We start from the raw sequence: 23,775 nt of genomic DNA on the forward strand, positions 1-23,775 counted from the left end.
ACTTTTAATTAACGGATTAACTAATGTATTTATTAACATAAAAGATCAAAGCTTTTATTTCAGGCTCAGGTTGTGGGCTAGTGTATAACCATTCTAGTTGTATAAATGTAGTATGAGTGTTCTGGAGAATGTACAAAGTGAGGATGGATGACGCGTCAGCGCAGCAGAAGATGCACTGCGCAGTCGCAGTGGCTTCCCTTACGATATGAGCTGCTTGGCCACCGCCTTCCATCCAACCGTACTACCACCCCTTCGCCTTCTTCCCAGTCCTCCCCACCCCTCAGCATCCCAACCGTGTTACCCACCCCTCAGTCTCCGATGCTGCATGAAGGATTTCCCCCACTTCCCGCGGGATACGCACTAAAATCGCCCTCATAATAATGGACTCGCTGTAAATTGATGCGCTAATGACATTTTATTTAGTCTTCAAATATGAATCATGCGTCTGATATTCCATCTGTGTCTGCTCGCTAGCATATTTCTTTCCGTGCCATCTTCTATCTCCTCAATCTCAACGGGTAAGTATAACCTTTACCTTGCGTAACTTTATCATTTACATAATATTATTCGATATTTGCTCTACGTTACGTTAGTTTTGGCGCAATTTGTTTTTCCAACGCCTTTTGTTGCGGCAGGAATTCCCAGCAAAATACGCAGGTTCTGTGTAGGCTTTGATTGAGCAGCCTCCATTACTTAACTGTGTTTACGACCGTTTATACATGTCAATCTCTGCAGAGGGGGGTAAAAGCTTTTGAAGGCCTCTCTAAGGGTTGACAGCCCCATTAGTATGGGAACGTGGTATAAGGACTGAATCTTAATTCGATTACCTTGACAATAGATTATCATTAGCTGACATGATGCGTGTCTAATGCCTTTACAATTCAGATATCAAATATCCAGCTGATAAAGTTGAGAGAGAAAAAATGATATGGTTATGTTTTGTCTATATGTCTCTGCTGCCATTATATGTTTCATGTCTCGCCCTCTCATCCACTGTCATGTGTGATCGGATTTCAGTGTTTTATTTGGTTATAAGCCGTAGTGCATCCGTTCGATACACTGAGATCTGCATAAGAGAGATCTGTGCGCAGCTTCTCTGCAGCATCACAGGGCTGCAACTGCTGGCTGGCACACGTTCATATATAATTGACGGGATCCTTCTCTTGGATGAAGACTGTAAAGCAGTAAACAGTTTCCTCCTATCCTGCAGTTTCCAGCGCCGTGCAGAATGAGGATCTCAGGGATCAGCACGTGTCTGAGACCCCGCGAGAGGCGACAGCAGCGGCACCGGGCAATTCCACGGGAAGAAAATCGGAAGAGCATGAGGTCACCGTCACATATCCCTCCCGGCTCATTTACTACTTGAATGAGGATTCGGAGAGCACGTATCATGATCTGGACACTCGGGCGAGGAACCAAGCTGGGGATGGACAGGTGAGATATGAAGAGCCCTCCCCCCTGCATTTAGATCTTCAACACTCATGCGCTAAGGAGTTATGAAGCAAGGAAGCTGGTTCATTTCATACCTCTAGCAGCTGCTGGGAATGGTGCAGTATGCCCAATGCTCAGAGTTGATCCAGGTTCACAGGCCCTCCCTCACAAATCTAACGCACTTTTCGCAAAAGAAGCAGTTTTCTCTCCCTCGCTCTCCATACTGAACAGACGTTGTGGGATTGTATTGTGCACACACTCTCACTTTACTTTTGCCAATGCAGTATTTCTGCTGTAATACAGCACAGCTGTGTGATTTATGATGCTCTTGACTAGAGCAGGTGTTTTATCTATAGATGCCCTTGCAGAGATTTGCTTTTTGATCATATGACTAGTTAATGTGTGTGCAAAACAGACGTGAAATTTTACCATTACATTTGCGGGCTTTGCCGGCACATTTGATGTAGCAACATATGTTTGTTTTGTGAAGTGTTAATGAGCCCCCTGTTAATCTCCCTGACCGCAGGATGTCCACCTGGCCCAAGCAAGTTTCCAGCTGGACGCCTTTGGCACCACATTCACTCTGGACCTCACTTTGAACAAGTAAGTGTGTGTGTGTCTGTAAGTAAGAGACAGGTCTGCCTCCAAGAACACTGAATTGCTCTGGTGTTCAGTTGTTCACTGTCTAAAAATCACACGCTATATTCTCTTCTTTTTGTATTAAAATCCTAAGATCTCTCGCTAAAGGTCGTTCCTTGCTTATCAAGCTAATTTGTGTGAATGGTGTGCCACTTTCCTATTCAGTCCTCTCCTCCCTGACATTTATTGTCTGTCAGCACCTTCACGTTAAAGGTATTCATTGAAGAGCTAAGAACATTGTGGTTTAAATCATCTAAACTATTCCCTGTAAAAACTGTGAATGCTGCGTTGTCAAAGTGTTATGGTTAACAGCATATAAGGTGCTGGGTTTTTTATTTGAGATTAACTGCCACCCTAGTAATTAAATTGACATTTATTAATTTAACTGATGCTTTTGTCAAGGCTTTTTACAAATGAGGAACATCCCAAGCAATTTGTCATAGAGCTAACAATATTCATTCATAGTATACAACGTAGAAAGATAGATTAGAAAAAAACCCAGCTGACGTTCTCAGAACTTGTGCTGATGTTCTGACAAGGTTCTATCAAAGTTATAAACCAACTTTTGTTTATTATTTGTCCAGTATCTTTAATAGAACCAAAGTTATTTGGTCTTTATTAATGTTCTTATAATGTTAGCACAAAAACATTATTTAAACATCATTCAAATGTTCAGTTGCACCAAAGACTATAGATAAACAAAGTTCAATCTTGTTACTTATGAATTGGAGAAACTGCAACGTGCAATATGGCGGAACACGGGACGCCTTATAAATTAAAGAGCCAATCGCTGATAGGTAAAGTCATTGCGTCACTGCAGCTGCTCCGGTTCCCATAGAAACCTTAGGACTGCACATGCGCATTGGCTGGTCTAGCCTGAAAAATAAACTCTTTCAACACCATTTGAGCAAAAGAAACAACATTTATGGGACAGTTTGTGTCAAATGTTTGTTGCTGATTTGAAATATGTTATTTAATTGTGAGTTCCGCAAGCAGTTTTGGAGATTTCAGGATTCCCTCATTCAAAAAGATAGGACTTGGTCTTGGATGCCTGAAATAGTTGCCCGAAGGTGTTGCAAATATGGCCGCAGAGTGAACAGACTTATGTTCGTCTAATTTAAATATATATATATATATATATATATATATATATATATATATATATATATATATATATATATATATATATATATTTACTACTTGTGTCTGAATGTTTAAAAAAGAATCAAAAGGAACATTCCCAGAATTTTTGAAGAATGATCAAATTAATGTTCCCTTAACGTTTGCATAACCAAGAATTCTTATTTTTTACATTTTAGAAACAGGATGTTTTGAACAGAGACAATTCTGAAATATGATTTTCTTAACATAATGGAAGCGTTAGCAAACGTTTCTTAGAACATTTTTTTTAGCTGGGAAGCTAGAGCTGAGGTAAAAAAAGAGACAAGTAAAGAAATTATTTATTTTTTAGTAGTAAGTGCCTTGGAGTGTCTAAGTGCTTGCAGAAAGGGTGTCTTCAGCTGTTTTGTGAAAGTTGTGATGGTCCCAGAAGTTGGGGTAGAGGTTGGCACTGGCAGCTCATTTTGAAAGAATTTGTCATTTTTTTCTGCATATATTCCTATCCAATCCCGCTCCTGGAGGGTGACTGTCCTGTAGAGTTCAGCTCCAAACCCAATTAAACACCTGAAGCAGCTGATCAAGGTCTTACTAGGCATACTAGGAACTTCCAGGCGGGTGTGCTGAGGCGAATCGGAGCTAAACTCTTCAGGACGGTGGCCCTCCAAGACCGAGTTTGGACACTCCTGCTTTTTTTGCACTATTAAAGTGTTATATGCTCCATTCAAAATTCAGCAGCATGAACAGATATGTTATTTGATCAAAAGTTCCCAAAATGTTCGATTTTCATAATAACCAGGAATAATCAAGATGTTTGTGAAAGTTAATTTTTGCAAGCTAAAATGCATTGAGGCTGATTCATTTTCAGCTTGTGACCGTTATAGAAATAGCACCAGCTGTGACAACAGAAGTCACAAACGATCACGGCTTTGTTTTGTTTTTTAAATCACTGTATTTCACCATATTAACATCAGCTATTGATGCAGTTGCTAATATATTTATCATATAACATTAATATAACCACAATTTGTTATTTCAAAACATATGTATTGCATTTTTGTGTATTCACCATGCCTTAACAAACCTGTGTGTCAGAATCATTTATGACGTGATGCAGCTTCGGGTCCCCAAACAGCCTGGAGGTCCCACAGCAGCTGATACGGATGCATGGGATCTGGGGCAGTTGCTTCCCAGCTTACAAAAATATGTTCTAAGAATGTTTTGCAAACGTTCCAATTAAGTTATGAAAACATTATTTCTGAATGTTCAAAACATCCATTTTTTTTAAACGGTTTGGCTATGCGAATATTAAGGGAAAAATTCCATGTCATCATTTTGCATTTATGAATGCAAAAATGCATTTTTATTGTATAAATGAAAGGCGATAGGTTTTTAATGAGAAAGCTATTAGGTGGTTACAGTCTTATCTTGAAGCCAGAAGCAAGAGAGTTGATATTAAAGGTGTATTAGCCAGCTCATTATCAATTACTTGTGGAGTTCCTCAAGGGAGTATTTTAGGTCCCTTATTTTTTCTCTTATGTATAAATTATCTTAAAGCAGAATGTTCGGAGGAGCTTTTTCTTTATTCTGATGATGCAGCAATTTTAGTCACAAAATAAAGGGGTCCTGTGGGATAAAAGGCCTTTTCAGTTACAAGATGTTCAATTTGGTTTTTGGATAATAAACTTACCTTACACTTAGGTAAGGCAGAGATCGTTCTTTTTTGCATCCAGGGGGAGATTTTGTTGTTGTCGTTTTTTGGTTAAAGATCATAGATATTGAAATAGAGTCAAAGAATGTCATAAATTATTTGCGATGTCTTATTGATAATAAATGAACAGGTGCCATAATTAACCTTGCCACAACATTAGCTAAAGATCTCAGGACGTTCTCTGTTTGCTGAGGTTATTATTTAGTTGTTGGATAATTAATGTGAGATTGAATTCTCTCTCTCACTTCTATTTTAGTGATCTGCTCTCTTCAGATTATATGGAGATCCACTATGAGAACGATAAGCCAGTTCTCTCCAGGGTAAGACACAAAGAGCACATACCTATATGAAACAGAACCCTGAAAATAACCACTACATAGCAGTGATGAATGTGCGTTTGTTTAGGGCGGTGAACACTGCTACTACCACGGCCACGTGAGAGGAAAAGAAGACTCCCGTGTAGCTTTATCCACCTGCAATGGACTTCAGTAAGAAACCTTGTTTTGTTTGTTTATATGTATGTGTGTGAGATAAAGAGAGAAAGTCTGACCTGGACACCCACTGTGAGGCCAGATGGCAGTTGGTACACATGAAAAGATTTGAATGTCACCATGTTAGTGTGTGTCACAGAGAGCAGTCGAGGGAAAGAGCAGAAGGGTTTGTTCGGTTGTATAAGCGTGGCTGTGGTTTTCTTCTTGGTTTTCTTGTCACTTGACAAGTGATATGACTCGTTGAGGTTTTATCTGTCCTTGTATCCATTTTCCAATTGACATCCCTGACTCTCTTTTCCCAACCCCCTTCTTGTGATTCACTCTTCTAGTGGGATGTTTGATGATGGTAATTTTGTCTATCTCATCGAGCCTCTGAAACTGACTCACACCGTGGTAAGATCACATCATTACAGCTTATCGTCATTTGGGATTCATTATTCACACCAGGGCCGTAACCACCGCAGACATTGATGAGGACAAGGTTCCTCTCAATAATTAGAAATGACCAAATCAAATCAACCAATGATTGGCCAATCACATCAAAGAAGGCAGGCCTTACTGTTCATTATAGAAAGCGAGTGCATGGTGTGATATAAGTAGCTGAACATTTATGATTTGAGAACTGTTTTACAATAAAAATGTTAAACAACCGACAGTAATATCAAAAGATGCAAATACTCAACTTTTTTAAATCAAATTTCACCATTTTGAATTGAAAATATGCTATCATTTACATGATTCTTATAGTTCAAAACTAAGTTACATTTTGCGTTTGACATATTAGACATACGATTGAATGTGTGCATATTTTAAAATAAAATATTATTTGGAAATAGTTTTTAAATCGATTACTTCACAACCCCCTTCCTTTACTTTATTCACTTAAATCCCTTTTAATCCTTAAATTATTTCATAAAATAGTCTTAAATAAAAAGACCCCCCCCCCCCATGTTCACATGGTTACGGCCTTGATTCACACGTCTTGTCTACAAATATCACCATGTATGCACATTTCAGGAAACAGAGGCACGACCCCACACTTTGCGACGAACATCATCGCTCCATGTGACCTCTGTCCCAGGTGACTGGGGTAAGTGTGCCAAGGTTACTAAAGACATGTAGCAAGATATTATATCACCACCCTCATCTCCATGGTTACCTTCATGTCTGTTTCCCTCAGCTGCTGATGACCCAGTTGAGGAAAAAGAAGAGGAAAAACATATTTTCGCTAGCATGCCTTGGTTAAAGAGAAGGAGGAAAAGAGCTGTAAGAAAATGACCCTCAACCTTTTCCATGTGCTCCGCCGTTTCTCAATGCTCATACCTCATACTTCAACATTGTATCATTTGGATTTTGTAATGATTTTCTTAGATGCCACGTAACGTTTTTGAGGAAATGAAGTATCTGGAAATAATGATTGTCGCCGACCACAACACGGTGAGTTTATCCAGGCATCCCTCATGAATTAACTTAGTCTGAACATATCTTTATGCATTTCTGAATCAAAGCACGGATATTTGTATTAAGTACATATAGATTAAGTTCAAATTTCTGCATAAATGATCCACTAGAGGGCACTGAATAACAAATGTTACCATATTTTTCATGTACTGCAGAACCTTGAAACTGCTTTACTATTTTAATCTCTTGTTTTTACAGTTTAAAAGGCATAAGAGTAAAAAGCACACCCGGAACTCCGCCAAATCAGTGGTCAACTTTGTAGATGCTGTATGTTTCCATATTTTTGCTGCAAAATGTTACCCTAATATCCACTCATTTTGTGTTCATCTTAATCTAAGATTCAAATACAATTCCCTTTAGATTTTTAAGGAGCAGCTGAATACACGAGTGGTATTGGTTGCTGTGGAGATTTGGACTGACAGGGACCGGATTCCTCTGAGCGTGAAGCCATTGGAAATGTTAAAAGATTTTTCAAAGTACCGACAACAGAACATCAACATTAACGCCGATGCGGTGCACCTCTTCACGTGAGTTGCTTGGTTTGCCAGTAACAGAAAGGATTCGGTTCAGTTGTGGGAGTTGCAGGACACGATAAAGATTGTTGTGAATTTTTCATCGTTTGATGATGATAATTCATGTTCTGTGATATTGTAGAATTCTGAATATGTGTGGGTCATTCTCAGGAAAAGGCGCTATTTATGTGTGCTAACAGAATACTGGACTTAGTCACAATATGTTATTTAACTCTGTTTAGTGTATAATGCAAAATATATTTTAAAATAAAGCATTTCTTTTGAAATATTTGTTTTTTATCTGAATATCAGCCAATTTGCATATCGCCATTCATCATCATTGCATTTCTGTACGTTATATTGAATTAAAAAAAAGTACTTTTATTGAAAATAAAATATTTTACATTTAAGTTATATTAAATTACAAAAAAAATAAATCATTGTACTTTTATAGTTTCACTGTACATGTCAAATGCTAAATATCACAATGCATATTTTGTCCCAGCTTTTTCTGTTCAACATCATGATAATTTATTATAATTATTATTATTATTTTGGCTGTATTCTTTCTACTGTTTTTTAAACGCTTACTGTCATTGGTTTTTATCAAATCAATAGTACATCTGTTTAGGAAAAACATTGTATTGATAATTTTTTTACATTAAAGCAAAAGTGCAATGATATTGGGTAATGAAAACCAAGCCATTATTATTGTCTTTTATCTGTTCAATCTCACAATTCAATCTTTGATCTATTTGATCTATTCAATCTCAGAATTGGGGTTAAAAATAAAATAGCACATTACTGTTTGGTTTAGGGTTCGTAATAATAAAATATCCCTGGCACAAATGGCACAGTTTCCTAAGAATGAGGCTGAAAACCATTGTTTGGTAATGGATTTACAGAAAAAGGGAACAGGTGACATTAAGATAAATAAAAAAGTCTCTTTCTTCTTGCAGGAATGTGACATTTCATTATGGCCGGAGCAGTGTTGCATATATTAGCGGTGTCTGCTCCAAAGGAAGAGGAATCGGTGTTAATGAGGTGAGGTTGGGCACACAGCATTCTGGGTAGACTGGGCATTTTACAGTTAAACCTTACTTTACCTTACAGCAATTTCAAACGGCAAATGAAGTGACATCTTACTTTTGGCGTCGTGCACTGCTGTATCTGTTTCTCTTTTTCAGTTTGGCAGCACGTGGACAATGGCTATGTCTCTCTCTCAGAGTTTAGCACAGAATCTTGGTATCCAATGGGATCCTGTGATCAGGAGGAGTAAGTCTGTTTCACCACCTGGTGTCAAACTACTGCATTTCTTATTTGTTCACTGTAAAAGTTTAGGATTTAAAGTGAACTCACAGACTTTCTCGCTCACTCTTGTGTTCCCTCAGAGGAGTGCGGCTGCATGGATTCATGGGTGGGATGTATAATGGAAGACACTGGGTATCGTTAAACACACACATTATCCTATAGCCTCTCCCGACTACCTTCCGGGCATTTTAGCTTCCAGTTTCCCGTCGTATTTCTTGATTCGTGTAGGTTTATTTTCCCCTGTTCTCCTCCATAGAGTGCAACACCCACGCAGGTTTTCCAAATGCAGCATCTCTGACTACAGGAACTTCCTTCTAAGAGGCGGTGCTTCATGTCTGTTTAACAAACCCAACAAGGTAGGCTTGAAGAATAGTTTGGACAACATACAAAAACATGTTTAAAAACAAAACAACACTACACCTGCATACAAATGCCCGCAAATGTGAAGTGCATAAATAAAAAGAACTGCACAAGACTTTGAGTGAATATCAACGGTCTGTTTTTCCACAAAGTTAGTTTGACACTTACAATCACCATCTCGTCATGCAGTTTTCATTGTTTTTTCATAAAATTTCCCCCCCCCGTTAATTGTCAGGGGGAAAAATAAGCAAAAATGTATTTATTTTTTCATAGCACTTTTTCAGTAAACCAATTTTAACATCTCAGCTTCTATTTTTTCAGCTTATAAATGAATAAATACTGCATCGCTTCTGTATAGAAACTTGTTTCTGCCATAGAATTAAAGCCAAGTAAATGCACATTTTTATCTCACAACTTGTTTTCTTGCAATTCCGAATTTATAATTCACAATTCGGACTTTTTCTTCTCGCAATTGCGAGTTTAAATGGCAGAAACAAGCTTCCATACCTCTGCTCCAAACGTTACTCTCTTTTAAAATCCTGCTGTCTTGGCGTGCACTTCTTTTTAATAATGTATGTTACAGTTTTGCTCTATTTTTGGATCCTACACTCCTACTAATCTATTTTTGGATCTACTTGCCTTTCTCTGTTTGTTCTGTTCATGTACCCGCAACCCACAAAAAATAGGTTTTCAACAGAAAGCTGAAGTTGAAACATTGAAGCAGGTTTTACCTCAGTGACACCAAATGTCATCAGTTCTCACATGTTTTGTGACTGATTGTCATTGACAGCAAACTTAAAGCAAAAATCAAGTTCAAGCTAAATCATTGGACATGATGCTGGATAAATCTTTTGCTTTGTGTCGGCAGCTCTTTGAGGCTACAGAATGTGGGAATGGTTACGTGGAAGTGGGAGAGGAGTGTGACTGTGGGGCCCGAATGGTAAGCACTTTTTTAAATGTCCTTTTTCATAATTTCATGTTTTGCTAACCATTCTTGGTCTGTGTGCACATGTTTTTCTCTGGTTGTGCAGGAGTGCTATAAAGACTGCTGTAAAAAATGTTCTTTGTCTAATGGAGCGCACTGCAGTGACGGCCCCTGCTGCAACGGCACATGCCTAGTAAGACACTTTACTTTTGCCTCACCATTCATCATGACTTCCACCAACCGCAACTATTGAGTGTCTTACAATGCACTGATCAGTTGTTTCTCTCAATCCCTGTCCCTCCACCTTTTTCAGTTCTACCCGCGGGGATACAGCTGTCGATATGCTGTAAATGATTGTGACATATCAGAGACTTGTTCAGGAGACTCGGGACAGGTTTTGCTCTTTTATTTTTTTAAACACCATTTTTACACTTTATATGATGTCAATTATTTAAATATGACTTTAGATATATTACAACATTTTTAAAGGGGGAATGCCAAACAGAAAGAGAGGGGCAAGTGCAAAACTTAACATTAAAAGCATATTTTAATTTCAATTACTTTTAGTAAAAGCTAAAAAAATATATATATTTTCTGTATATACCATTAAAATGTAATGGTGATGAATAAGCACATTTTCTGATATTCCCATGGAATTTAAAATGCATTACACAAATAAATAAATTAAAGTGAATTTAATTAAAGTTAATTCTGTGAAATATCCCGTATCTGATTTTTCCTGTAAATAATTTTTATAGTAAGCCATGGTTACACAATAAGACACAACTGGCCCAGTTTTCCTGACAATGAGCCACAATTTATTCAGAAGATGCATCATTATCTACAGTGCTATGCATAAGTTTAGACACCCATGCTAAAGTTGACTAAAAAGAGGAATAAAAAATCATCTTTTGGAAATTGAACTTAATGCCTTAATTTAAAAAAATAGGAAAAATCCAACCTTTAAGGACACCAATTTTCTTTGTGAATGAATAATGTATCGTAAATAAATAAATGTTCTTCCTTAAAATACAGGGTGCATAAGTTTGGACACCCCTATGTTAAATTCCCATAGAGGCAGGCAGATTTTTATTTTTAAAGGCCAGTTACTTCATGGATCCAGGATACTCTGCATCCTGATAAAGTTCCCTTGGCCTCTGGAATTAAAATAGCCCCACATCATCACACACCCTTCACCATACCTAGAGATTGGCATGGTTTTATTTCAGTTCGCCTAACAGCTGGTTTGATTTGCATTGAGAGATGATCTTATGGAAAGTACTCCATGCCAATCTCCAGGTGTGGTGAAGGATGTGTGATGATGTGGGGCTATTTTAATCCCAAAGGCCAAGGGAACTTTATCAGGATGCAGAGTATACTGGATCCATATAGTAACTGGCCTTTAAAAATCAAAATCTGCCTGCCTCTATGGGAATTTAACATAGGGGTGTCCAAACTTATGCACCCTGTATTTTAAGGAAGAACATTTATTTATTTACGATACATTATTCATTCACAAAGAAAATTGGTGTCCTTAAAGGTTGGATTTTTCCTATTTTTTTAAATTAAGGCATTAAGTTCAATTTCCAAAAGATGATTTTTTATTCCTCTTTTTAGTCAACTTTAGCATGGGTGTCTAAACTTATGCATAGCACTGTATATGGCAATCACAATAGCTATATTTCATCCTCCTATTTTTAAGTAGATTTTGGGATATCGCATAAAAAAATCTGGATGGAAACACCAAGATGCACATAAATTCCAAAAATGCAAAAATTATTTTTGTATCCGAAAATAAAAATAAACAGTGAATGACCTACGATGGAAACACATTTTCTCACCTCTGAGACGCAAGTCATTTATGACGTACATAGGAAAAAATAGCCACAGTGGCTTCCCCAATTGCAGCAACTTCCATTTTTATTGCAGATATTTTACGCCAATTTCCCAGGAAGTGTTTTGTTCTCTTGAACACATGGGATGGAAACAGTGCTTTATTTGCAAATGTTTATGCGATATTATTTTTTTTAGCATAAGTTACATTTGCAACTGTGGATAGAAACATAGCTAGTGATAATGATGTCATACTATACCCCCACACACACACACACACACACACCCCTCCCTCAATCCTCTCTATTCGCCATAACTGCCATAACAGAAGGCATGTTGTTCTCTAAATGACAAGCCGTCTGCAGTTTTAACACTTCTCAAAAAAATGTGCAGGGCTGAAAGATTAACTTTGATAGTGCAGTTGTCAGTTGTCTCTCATTTTGTCAAGTACTATTACATAACCGGTTTCACAATCTTCCCACCAAGGGGAACTGGACACACAAACTACATTTTGTTCAAGTAAATCACATTTAGTATCATCAGAAAATACAAAAACTTAAATAATGCTGAACTAAATACTAAAAATACTGGGTATGTTTTTTAAATAAATTTTTATTGCAAAAATACTTAAATATCTTTTAAATATCTTTGTTATTCCTACAGTGCCCCCCTAATCTCCATAAGCAAGATGGCTACGCGTGTCAGCTCAATCAGGTCAGAGAACATCTATATAAAGCAATTAAGAAAGAATGGCAGAACAAAAAAGTCTATTTTTGATCAAACCCTCCACACTTTATTTGGTACTATTTCAGGGCCGCTGTTACAGTGGTGAATGTAAGACCCGGGACAGTCAGTGTAAATACATCTGGGGTTCAAGTAAGTGACACTGATGCTTTCAGAGTATTTACTCAACTGTTCTTGAAACAGCTGAATGAAGGAAAAAAGCTGCAAACCACCAGCTCTGCCTTTCAATACACGCTTGAGGAACGTGGTTCCTCTTTTTCCTAATTGCATTCTTTCGTCCCGCTGCTCTTTCTGTCTGTTTCTCTTCTCTCAGAGACTGGAGGGTCAGAAAAGCACTGCTATGAGAAGTTAAATACAGAGGGGACAGACAAAGGGAATTGTGGGAGAGATGGAGACAAATGGGTGCCCTGCAGCAAACAGTGAGTCAGTTCCCCCAATTATTTGGAGAGTGGGAATATGTGGCACCATGGTACAAAACCAGGTCAAGTAAGTCTAGATGGTAACTCTTGTTCTGCAAAGTTCTCAGGCATTGTTTTGCAATAAATGCCTTTCACACTCTTTAAACATGCTGAAAATGATGGAAAGCATTGAGAACTTTGTGTCTTCTTAAAGGGTTAGTTCACCCGAAAGCCTTCCTAGGTGTATATATGACTTTCTTCTTTCAGACAAATACAATCGGAGTTATTTTAGTTGATAAAGTTTTAAATATGGATATTTTTTCTTACACAAACGCATGGCTTCGCTTCAGAAGGCCTTTATTAACCCCCCGGAGGAGCCATATGGATTTACTTTTATCATGGATGGATGCACTTTTTTGGGCTTTAAAATCTCATCCTCCATTCACTGCCATTATAAAGCTTGGAGATGGGTTGGTCATACCCTTCGCAAGCCTGCATCAAGCATAGCAAGACAGGCCCTCTTTTGGAACCCACAAGGGAAAAGGAAGAGAGGCAGGCCAAGGAACAGCTGGCGTCGCGATCTGGATGCAGATGTGAAGAGGTCTGGCCACACATGGGGACAGTTAGAGAAGTTGGCTCAGGACCGGGTCGACTGGAGAACCCTTGTTCGAGGCCTATGCCCAAAGTTGGGCGGAAGGCGTAAGTAAGTAAGTATAAAGCTTGGAAGAGCCAGGATTTTTTTTTTTTATATAACTGATTATATTCGTCTGAAAAAAGAAATTCATATACACCTAGGAAGGCTTGAGGGTGAGTAAATCATGGGTTAATTTTCATTTTTGGGTGAACTATCCCTTTAAGTTTTATGTATGTAAACCAGGTAATGATAATGCTGTTCTGATGCGGTAATGTTAGAATTAGTGCTAAATATTAATTTATAAAATGAATCCAATCATGATGTAATTTGCAGACTTTGTATGATGGAATTTAACTATTAGCATTGATCAAGTATAAAATATCATATACCAGTGAAACACTGTCATTTGTACAAACATTAATGCCAAGATTTGTTTTTGTGCAAATTCAACGAGATGTGACAATTGCTTCTTTTTTTTTAACCCACCCTTATACCTACCCATACCACCACACCTGTCCCTAACCTTACCCGTATCACATCTCAATTGCAGCAAAAGTGTTTTACAATACAACATGAACACAATAAGTACATTGTACTTATTTTTCGATGTAAGTACATAGTACTTAAAGCCACTTAATACAAAGTGGGACCATAATTATATATAAATAAAATGTGATGAATTTAATTGATTACAGATTAACCCCATCTTTGCCATTACCAGTGATTGGCATTGGTATTTATTTGACTTAAGCGCCTTGTTTTATTGATATAGATACTAATGTGATATGTTTACTGATAATATCTGCAACAACTTGATCTACGTGGGTGTTAGGAAATTAGAACAGCAGCAAATGTTTGCCAATAAATACTGAAAAAATCTGTATGTGAATCCCACATGAAATTTGCAGAACATGGGTTACCGTCTAGACAAGATCACATTACCATCTCTAATACTTTCCATATCCTGTGAATTTACAGCGACGTGTTCTGCGGGTACCTGCTGTGCTCTAATATTGGGAGAATCCCAAGGATCGGGACACTGAAAGGTGACGTTACTCCCACCACCTTTAACCATCAGGGGCGACTGGTGGACTGTAGGTCTGTTCCTGGATCTCTGCTCATCTTTTCGCACTAAAGAATCAGGGCGAATCTCCTGAAAAACCTCTTTTGACATTTTCTATTTCTCCTTCTTCTGTAGCGGGGGACATGTGCTGTTGGATGATGACACTGATCTAGGGTATGTGGAAGACGGTATGCCGTGCGGCCCCTCTATGATGTGCCTTGAGCGGAAATGTCTTCCCATCTCCTCCCTGAATCTCACAGCCTGTCCGTCTGGCCCCGGTGGCAGAATCTGCTCTTCTCACGGCGTGAGTGATCACCATCTGACACTCACTGATGCTTGGACTTATCTCACACCACAGTCACTAGGGTTGTCAAATGTACTGGTACCAGTCTGTATTTTTTTTTTTTTAAGTTGAAGGAACCAGTATTTCTGCAGTATCGGCAGTACTGAGTACTTGGTACCCGCTAATAGACTCTGCTTTCAAACACTCTTGTTCATGTTTGTTTAAGCGCTCTCTGAGCGTCAAAATATTTTATTTACAGCGTATTTGGTAGCCCGATCATACCTGTTAAGCGTGTGAACGCAATGCTCTATCAGAGGTGCTAGTCAGTTCGAATCTGCTTAACACGGCTAAAAATGCACAAGGTTTTGTTCAACGCAAGCTGCACACTCTCAAATCTTTTTGTTATAAACAGCAAAGTGTAAACAGATTCATTGTACAATTAAGATTTTTTTTTCTATTATTATAAGTTTTATAAAAGTCTTCGCAATAGTCCAGAATTCAGTGAGCTTGCACTTTAGAGATTGACACCCTAAGTGATTATAAAGGGAAGGCTCTTCTCTTGTTTTCTGTTCATTAACCATTCACAATCTGAAGACAAGTTTAGTTTTTTATGCTCCTAAATACACTGCAACGTTTCTGGATTGACAACTGTTTAAATGCGTGATTGAATCGGAAACTGCAAAGATTGACAGTGATAACCAAGGTACAGGACAAACTTTTTTAAAGTACTTAATACAACAGGTTTTGCTCTGGTACCGAAATTGGTACAGACAACTGAAATGTCTGGTACCGTGACAGCCCTAACACTCACCCTTGAAAATAATCCTGTTTGAATTCCCACCCACTAAAGCCAGAGATCCACTCAAATCCACTTACAAATTTAATCCAGAATGTTAACGACGGGGATTTAATTCATCCCATGCATTCAATTTATATCCAGAGGAATTATAATCTATTTCACGACATCTAAAAATAAGACATTGTCATGGGTATCCCAAATCTGTAAGAAGGGGGCTGATTTTTATTTCAATTATGCATAAAAGTGCTTAAAAAATTTTTGGGTTGCCTCTTATTGTCAGTCAGTAAAATAGCAAATCAGACACATTCTCTGCCTGTAGTGTTTTGGGATTTGCTGACATCAGGTTTGTTGACATGTCTTAGAAAGGCTGAATTTTGGTGAGAGGAAACTGCTGAAATCACTTAAGCATGGGGTTTTTGAACTTTTCAATGCCAAGGCCTTTCAAATATGGAAATCCGCTTGCAAATGACCTTCCAAAAATATAATGGAAGCTACACTGCCATTCAACAGTTTTGGGTCAGTAAGACATAAAAAAAAAAGAAGTTAATACTCATAGGCAGAACGTGTGTAAGGCTGGGGAAGGCATAAAAGGAATTTTCCATCTAAAACCATGTACTGTTGCTGCTTCTAAATATTTTAGAAGGGAAAGCTGGCCATAACTACTGGTCAAGAATCAGTTTTCTCCGTAATAATAGCATATCGTTGAAACCGATTAGGTGATTGCTCCCTTGAGACGAGAGCGTGTGGTTCTCACTGCAGAGCCAAATGACATCTATCTCCCCCTCTGTGGACCTAATGGGTGGAGTTATGTTTTACAATAGCTCTATGGGTGAAATTAGGGTGTGGTTTGATTGTCTAGCTCCACCCATTACTTCCAACGAGGAGGAGCCGGACGTCAAGCTCCACCCATTAGGTCTGCAGTGAGCAGCCTCTCCAAGGCTGTGTTCCAGTCCACTTTTAGACACGCACTTGCAAACTTCCCTAAGCACTTCCCCTCAGGGGAATCCCTGCCGCCATTTTGAAGTGCGTTCCACTTTGTGAAGTGGACGAGGGAAGTTTATATGGACAGACCCTCGTTCCCTCGATTTTGACTGAGGCCGAGGGAGCGAGTCTACTTCATATGTACACTTCAGGCAGCTATATGTCCCACAATGCAGTACGATTGTGACGTCACCACAGATCTAACCCTAACCCTAACCCACCACAACTCTATGATATATTAATTATATATATTTTTTAATTTACAACAACCCAAACACACCTATATACATTTTGATGCTGCATTAAACAAATTCTTAAAGGAATTAAAAAAAAAAAAAAAAAAAAACAACTCCATAGCTGATTCCAAGTGATCAAAGGCTTAGGACGTTCCAATTGAGCCCATTGCGGTTTCCGCCAGAAGTGGGCACTTGTGCAACGTAAGCAATGACGTACATCCGAGTGAACGAGGAGGAGGGAAGTTAGCGAGTGAATTGCAAGACAATTTTGGACTGGAACGCAGCCCAAGAATTTCAATTTACTATGTGTTTTGCAGCGTTGAGCAATGTAGCCAATAACAAACATATCTGTTGAGTTCTTGAACGCAATGGCCAATCAGACGTGTTTAAGTTAGAATCCACTCACCCTCAAAACGCAGGTGTTTTTGTCCAGTGCAGTACTGCACACATGCAAATCCTCTTGTAATAAATTAACTTATAACAAGCAAAGTGTTAACTTTAGGCTAAATAAGAGATTAATTTAGCACTCAGCATAATTAATTAGCTGAACTTTGTGAGGTCGTGATGAATTGAGAGTGATAGCTTTTTAGTGATTATAAAGGGAGTGGTTTTACGTGCTTTCTAGGCGATATATATAATCCATTCAGAATTTGAAGAAAACATGTTTTTCTGCATTAGGTAATGCAATGGTTATTTTTTATTTAAACTGGCTGCCATGCCAAAACACACATACAGTACCTGTTCAAATTATAGTGCTTTGTGAACATAGATATTATTTATTTTTAGTTAGGTGTATAAAATATTATTATATTTATAAAGCCTGAAGAGAATTAGATTTTTAAAATAAAAAGATTCAGCACAAGTACAAATTGTAGGTAAGAGAGATGAAAATTTAGAAACTCTTACATATGTAGAAAATTATATGCTTATTTGTTTTTATTCACTATTATTAAAAACTGGCTATTCTATGAATATTAACTCCGGGCTTACACCACACACAGTAAGTACAGCATCCTGATTTTTTTTCCTACTGTGTATCATCTTTCAGGTGTGCAATAATGAAGCAACCTGCACCTGTGATTCTACCTGGGCAGGGACTGACTGCAGCATGCACGACCCCCCGAAAGAGCCACCTGTCATCGAGGACCCGGGTCCCAAGGGTTCGTGACCTCTCCTTAACATAAAAAAGCTTCCCATTTACATACACAAAACTTACAGACTAGTCCTCAATTGCATATACAACTTATCTCCAAAATCCACTTCAAAGCCATTTCCAAAGATCACTGCTTTTTGTAGGTGCCCATCTTGATATTGTGACTTTTCCCACTCACAAGACTTTTGCAAATACTAGTACGTGTAAAAACATTTTTTAATGGGGCCTTGAGTGACATTTTCTCTGCTGAATCACCCCTATTTCCTCTGCACAGTGAGCGTGGCCACAAACAGGCTGATAGGGGCAGTGGCAGGGACCATTCTGGCCCTGGGGGTGATTTTTGGAGGCACAGGGTGGGGAATAGAGTAAGCACCTCTTAACCCTTTAATGCCACTCCCCCAGCAAGAGGGAGATCCTGTGATCCCCTGTGTGTGCGCGTGTGTGTACGTGTTCTCCCAGTGGCTTTGTCCGTTGTGTTGAATGTGATGGTACCTTGTAATTTTTGTCGTGTAATTGGACTGATTGATTGGTCTATCACTTATTTTCTCCTCTCCCCTGGCTGCTATTATCATGGATATTTTTACTATCACCCTGTGTTAATGGAGTGGCGGCGCTTCCCTCTCTGGTCCATGTGGGGCATTTACATAGAACAAAAGTTTCAAAGCGAGGATCAAGAACGAAGAACAACCGAGGAAGGTGGAAAAACATGAGATGACTTGGACTGACGTTGACATAAGATAGCATTTTTAACTGACACAAAATCCCATCAGAACTGGCCCACTTTCTGAGCTGAGCTAAATATTCCATTCTAACTAGGTCCGATGTGTGCGTGAGTGGGTGAAAGTTCACCATGAGTGTGTTTGTAGGTTAGTGTTTCTCGTCTGTGTGTGTGCATTTTTTTTCCGTTAGTCCTGCGTTGGTAGCGTAGCTCAAAACACCTCAGTGCTTTAAGATCTTACCTGATAAACCAACTTGTGCCTCTCCTCTGTGCCAAAATCTGCAGCCCCTAAATTCTCCATACCCACATCCAATAACATCCTACACACACACTATTAATGGTAAGTTAGTTGAGCATAATCTACCCTATGGATTCCCGAGCTTTTCCTATGTTACACGCATCCTGAGTAATCACATGACTGAAAGAGTGTATAACATAAGTGAAGTCCAGTATTTGATGTGTGTACCCTGCATGCTGAGCAGGTGCCCCTTGTAGCTTACATCATGTTTCTCTCCCATCATGCCCTTCTACAGGTCCTAGCGCCACCAACCTTATCATAGGCTCCATCGCAGGGGCCATCCTGATGGCAGCCATAGTGCTGGGGGGGACGGGATGGGGATTTAAGTAAGAGCTGCACCGCATGCTTCCTATTGCCTGCCAGCCTGGAACAGGCTCACTAACACTTAAACATACACACATACTCACACACACACATGCACACAACACTTACCACTACACACTCACATTCACACATAAGGGCTTGGGCTTCTGCTACAGACAACAGATATTAAAACTAGGTCATCATTTAAAGTCTTCAATTATGAGCTATATGCTATGCTAATGTTAATCCTAAGGGAAGTTAAGTGTAATTTGACTTTTCTGTAACAATACAGCCATTTTAACAACCTGTAAATTGTTTAAACGTAACATTTTCTTAAGTATGCTAATATCTTCTTTACACACGACTTTACCTCATTTGCTAACTAGATGTTTAGCTCTTGACAACCAATTCAAAAATGATCTGGCTACATATGTAAAAAAAGTTTTAGTCTACGTCAAGACATGTAATCTAATTGGTTTAGCGCTCTGTAGCAGAACCTCGTGCAGACTGGCCTATCGCTTGACATGCATGCGAGCAAAATGATAAAATGGATACTGAGCAAGATGTTTAATGACAGTTATGAATTATATTTAATATAAAATATAAAAGAGAAGAATGATGTGTAGCCTTTTTTTTTGTAATTACATGCTAACATTTCAAATGTGTACAATATCAGTAATGCCATGACCAATTTGTGTAGTAAGGTGGGAATTGTTGGAGAAAGTAACCTTGTATGATTGCTTAAAGCTACACTATGTAACAATTTGTTTTTGTTCAAAATGAAGGGCTGGATTTCGCGGGAAACTGAATTTTTCCGTCATTCGTCTGTGCATGTTTACATCATATCCATAAGTAACATATAGAAGGTCAGGCTACTACTATATATAGTGGAAGGTGTGCTCGTAACATAAAATGAAAGTGACGGTGCCCGCACTTAAACACAAATCAACACCAGCTTGGCTTTTCAGAAATACGTTTAGTTTGCGCAGCATCACATTCGCTGTACGTTGATTTAACAAGTTCATCTTGGTAACAGTGCCAATCTCTATAACCAAATACAACTTTATTGTAAGCTGCTTAAAAGACATTTTTTTCCAGATATCTGTCTCCTTTTGGTATTTATTGGTTAATTTATTGGCCTCAAGCCATCAGATTCAACCGTGCAGAATAGCGTAGCCGAAGCACAACTCGCGTAATTACCAAAACAATGTTCCTCCGCAAGTAACGTTTTAAAAGTTACATAGTGTAGCTTTACATATTCAAGTAAATAAATGTGTGTAACATCAAACATGCTGTTAGCGTAACTTTACGGGTGCATTTGGTTCAAAAACAGTATCTGAATGTAGACTAGTAACTGTTTGTCTGCGGACATGTAAAACCTTTCTAATGGCCAGCCTAGACTCAACTAGGAGGAAGTTGTGGGAAGCTAACTTTGAGATCTAGAGGTTATCCAAGAGGACTTAACTCACCGCAGCATGCTCGTTTGCACATAGCATCTTGACTGAGCCCATTTAAAGTTTGCATGCGGACTGGCACCACGCCAGAGCTAAAGCGGAGTGCTATCAGAGCATCGCACAAAGGCTGGGCTCACCTCAAGTGAAGGGAAGGGAGGGATGTTTGTTGTTTTCCTTGCTTTGAGAAACGGGGTGGGTTGTTGGGGCGGGACGGGGTGGGATGGGATGACGACTTTCTGACCCGCTCTCCTCGCCGTGATCTCTCTCTCAATCCCCCCTCCGTTGTCTGAAAGGGTGAGAGTTTGAGCGGAGAGGGGTGGAGGTTGTGTCGTAGGCAGCCTTTGTGCCATGGCTGGCTGCCACGCCCTCTTATCTCCCGGAAGGCCCTGGGCCCCCTGAAAACCTAGAACAGACCAAGAGCCCTCACCCCCCACCCGGACTCGCCCGGCACCGCTGCCTTTACTGCCTGCTTCACAGAGACCTGGTACAGACACACGCGCTGCACTGCACCTGCATGCTACCCCAGTCACCCCCCCTACACAGCGATAGTGGCGTCTCCCACGTAACCTCTCTATGGACAGGTGCATGTTAAACTGCTGGGATGCCCCACATCAAGCCACGCTACGGGGAGGTTGTGTCAAACCCCTGTCGTTGTTGGTGTTGTTGCAGTTCTTGTTGCCTTTCTTGTTGTTCCTGGTGGTATCGTCGTCGTTCATGTTGTGGGTGTGACGTCCTTTTCTGACCCTCGATGTTGTACAACTCTTTCTTGCTGTTCTCTATGTCTATGTCCGTGTTTTTCTCCCAGGAGGTAATGTTCTTTTTCCGCATCCTTTGTTGTCTTTCTAACACATACTCACCCGCAGTCAACGGAGGGACACTCTGTGTCTCTCCTTGCCGCTGCGAAGGACAGACGCTTTTACCCGCCGCAACCCAACGGCGTTAGGAGTCGAACAAAAAATGTTACGGGTAGCTTTTGATAAATGATTTGAATTGATTAAGAAGCTGATGAGACTAAAACAAACCACGTGGTTGCTGCGGGTTAAGGCGGTCAGATGGGCAGCAAATTGTATGTTGATGTCTCTGGCATTGCCTGCACTAACCCCCCTCTCGTTTGTTTTGTCCTGTTTGTCCTCACCACCAAGAAATGTCAAGAAAAGACGATATGACCCTAACGCCAGTGCCATCTAAAGGCTAAGTGAACTGCATCCTTGCCTAGTGTGCCCCTGGGTTCTGTCAGAGCCCGCTGGACTGTACCTTCTCCTGCTGCTGACGCCGTTGCCGACAGCGTTGGCGTTACTTGAATAAAAAAGGACAGAAAGCGAGAGAAGAAAGAGACTTATTGATCAAACATTTTTAATCCAAAGTCACGTAGAACTGCTTCTCCAGCGCTGCCCCCGTTCCTTTGCCCTCTGGTCTCGAGCCGTTTAGCAACCCTGATAACTGGTAGTGGATGGTACCACTCATTGGGGCATGACTTCCGATTTACACGCCCCAATCTCCGGTTCCGACCCAGGCATGACCAGCTTCAGCTGTGGACCTCGCATGGCAGAGGAGGGACACCAGTGTAAGACCAACATATTTGTTAATTAAAAATAGAAGAATGGTTTGAACTTCCAGTAGGTGGGGAACACACCGTGAGTGTTTCGAGGGGCTAAATGACTTCGTCCTATCAGAGGGACCCATATCTTCTTCGGACAAACATTTCAAGGCATAACTTTACAGTTTTTCTTTTTGTTATTTCAGCATGTTATATTGCAGGCACTTTCTGTAGTATTAATGAAACAAAGAAACCCAAATGAAAAAGTAAAAAAATCAATCCATTTGGCTCGCAGCGTATACAGCTGCATGATGAAATCACCACTGTCATATATGCATAATGACGTCAATTTCTGTTCCCCTTAAAAAAATGTAAACTGGCTGGGCCCTGTAGGTCTGCCCTGACCTGAATGCCATCACTGGCCAATCAGAGAGCTGCATGATGTAATTGCACTGGGGGCGGAGCCCACACAGCCTGCTGCGCTTTTCAAGGTATCTGCATGTCAAAGGAAAAACAGTTAACATTTACTTACTATGCAAAGGGGAAACATTGCACAAACCCTATGGTTTGGTAAAGAATTCTCAACTGAGACAAACAATGAAATTGATCTCAAGCTAGCGGATTATTAATAAGGCAGTCTTTTATATGCTCGGCCATCTATGTTTGACATTATAATAAGCTTCTGATTACTTAAAATGAATGTTTCTATGAAAATCTCAGCTTCTGAAAATTAAAATGTCATTGTCATCTGTGTGGGACAGCATAATTGAGGCACTTGTGATATGAAATGTTATTATTAATAGAATGGGGCTATTGCAGTAGAGGGAGCTCTAATTTTGGTGAATGTCACTGAAATAAGAGCAGAGTGTTTTTCTATACCATCATTGATCTGCACCATCAGGTTTTTGAACTCATCATCTAAACCCTGAGCCCTTTTACAGCCATCTCATGTTCCCATGGAAATATTGCCAAACCAACAAATAACACTAATAAAGAACTTGACAAAAACTTTCCTCTTTGTGATCTTAATTTGTTCTGTACAATCCAAAAAATTTGATCATGAAGAATGAGAATTTACGTCATTTATGTTAGTAAACTTTGCATTCAGATTAAAGGGGTCATGAATTGAGAAATCATAATATAATGCTATAATCAACACTTTTCATAACCTTGAGAGCTGTAATAGTAAAAATGTGCTAAAAGTTTTCGAGAGGTTCCACATATAATATACTTAGCTATTTCATATGCAAAGATAGCCAATCACAGCAGTGGGCGTTTACACTGAAGTCTCAAATCAGAGGACTAGGAAATGCCCTTTATTTCTAAATTATGACCATTTTTGATGTTAAAATCATATAGTAACATTATAAGTGCACCCCAGGAA

General features: G+C 39.3%; 1 protein-coding gene across 4 annotated transcripts; it reads left to right on the forward strand.

Annotated features, from left to right (window-relative positions):
• Positions 1–256: 256 nt before the first annotated feature.
• adam23a (ADAM metallopeptidase domain 23a) lies at positions 257–23,402 on the forward strand (the record flags this gene model as incomplete). Of its 4 annotated transcripts, XR_013799499.1 has the most annotated exons (27): positions 276–518; positions 1,211–1,434; positions 1,958–2,034; positions 5,154–5,217; positions 5,303–5,385; positions 5,718–5,781; positions 6,406–6,478; positions 6,569–6,654; positions 6,760–6,825; positions 7,048–7,116; positions 7,210–7,376; positions 8,321–8,405; positions 8,549–8,636; positions 8,753–8,804; positions 8,929–9,028; positions 9,901–9,972; positions 10,064–10,150; positions 10,271–10,351; positions 12,454–12,504; positions 12,603–12,666; positions 12,848–12,953; positions 14,545–14,664; positions 14,765–14,933; positions 17,977–18,088; positions 19,333–19,423; positions 21,148–21,338; positions 21,997–23,394. XR_013799499.1 is itself a non-coding variant. In XM_079627780.1 (26 exons), exons 1-26 carry the CDS (start codon positions 440–442, stop codon positions 22,040–22,042), a joined length of 2,376 nt encoding a protein of 791 aa, XP_079483906.1. In that variant the 5' UTR covers positions 257–439. The 4 variants fall into 4 exon arrangements, 3 of the variants coding, with proteins under 3 accessions (XP_079483906.1, XP_079483907.1, XP_079483908.1); XM_079627780.1 differs by lacking the exon at positions 21,148–21,338 and having other exon boundaries at positions 257–518; positions 21,997–23,395; XM_079627781.1 differs by lacking the exons at positions 19,333–19,423; positions 21,148–21,338 and adding an exon at positions 18,356–18,446 and having other exon boundaries at positions 313–518; positions 21,997–23,402.
• Between the last annotated feature and the right edge of the window lie 373 nt (positions 23,403–23,775).

This window comes from Phoxinus phoxinus, assembly GCF_949152265.1.
Source record: "Phoxinus phoxinus genome assembly, chromosome: 11".
In the NCBI taxonomy this organism is placed as follows: domain Eukaryota; kingdom Metazoa; phylum Chordata; class Actinopteri; order Cypriniformes; family Leuciscidae; genus Phoxinus; species Phoxinus phoxinus.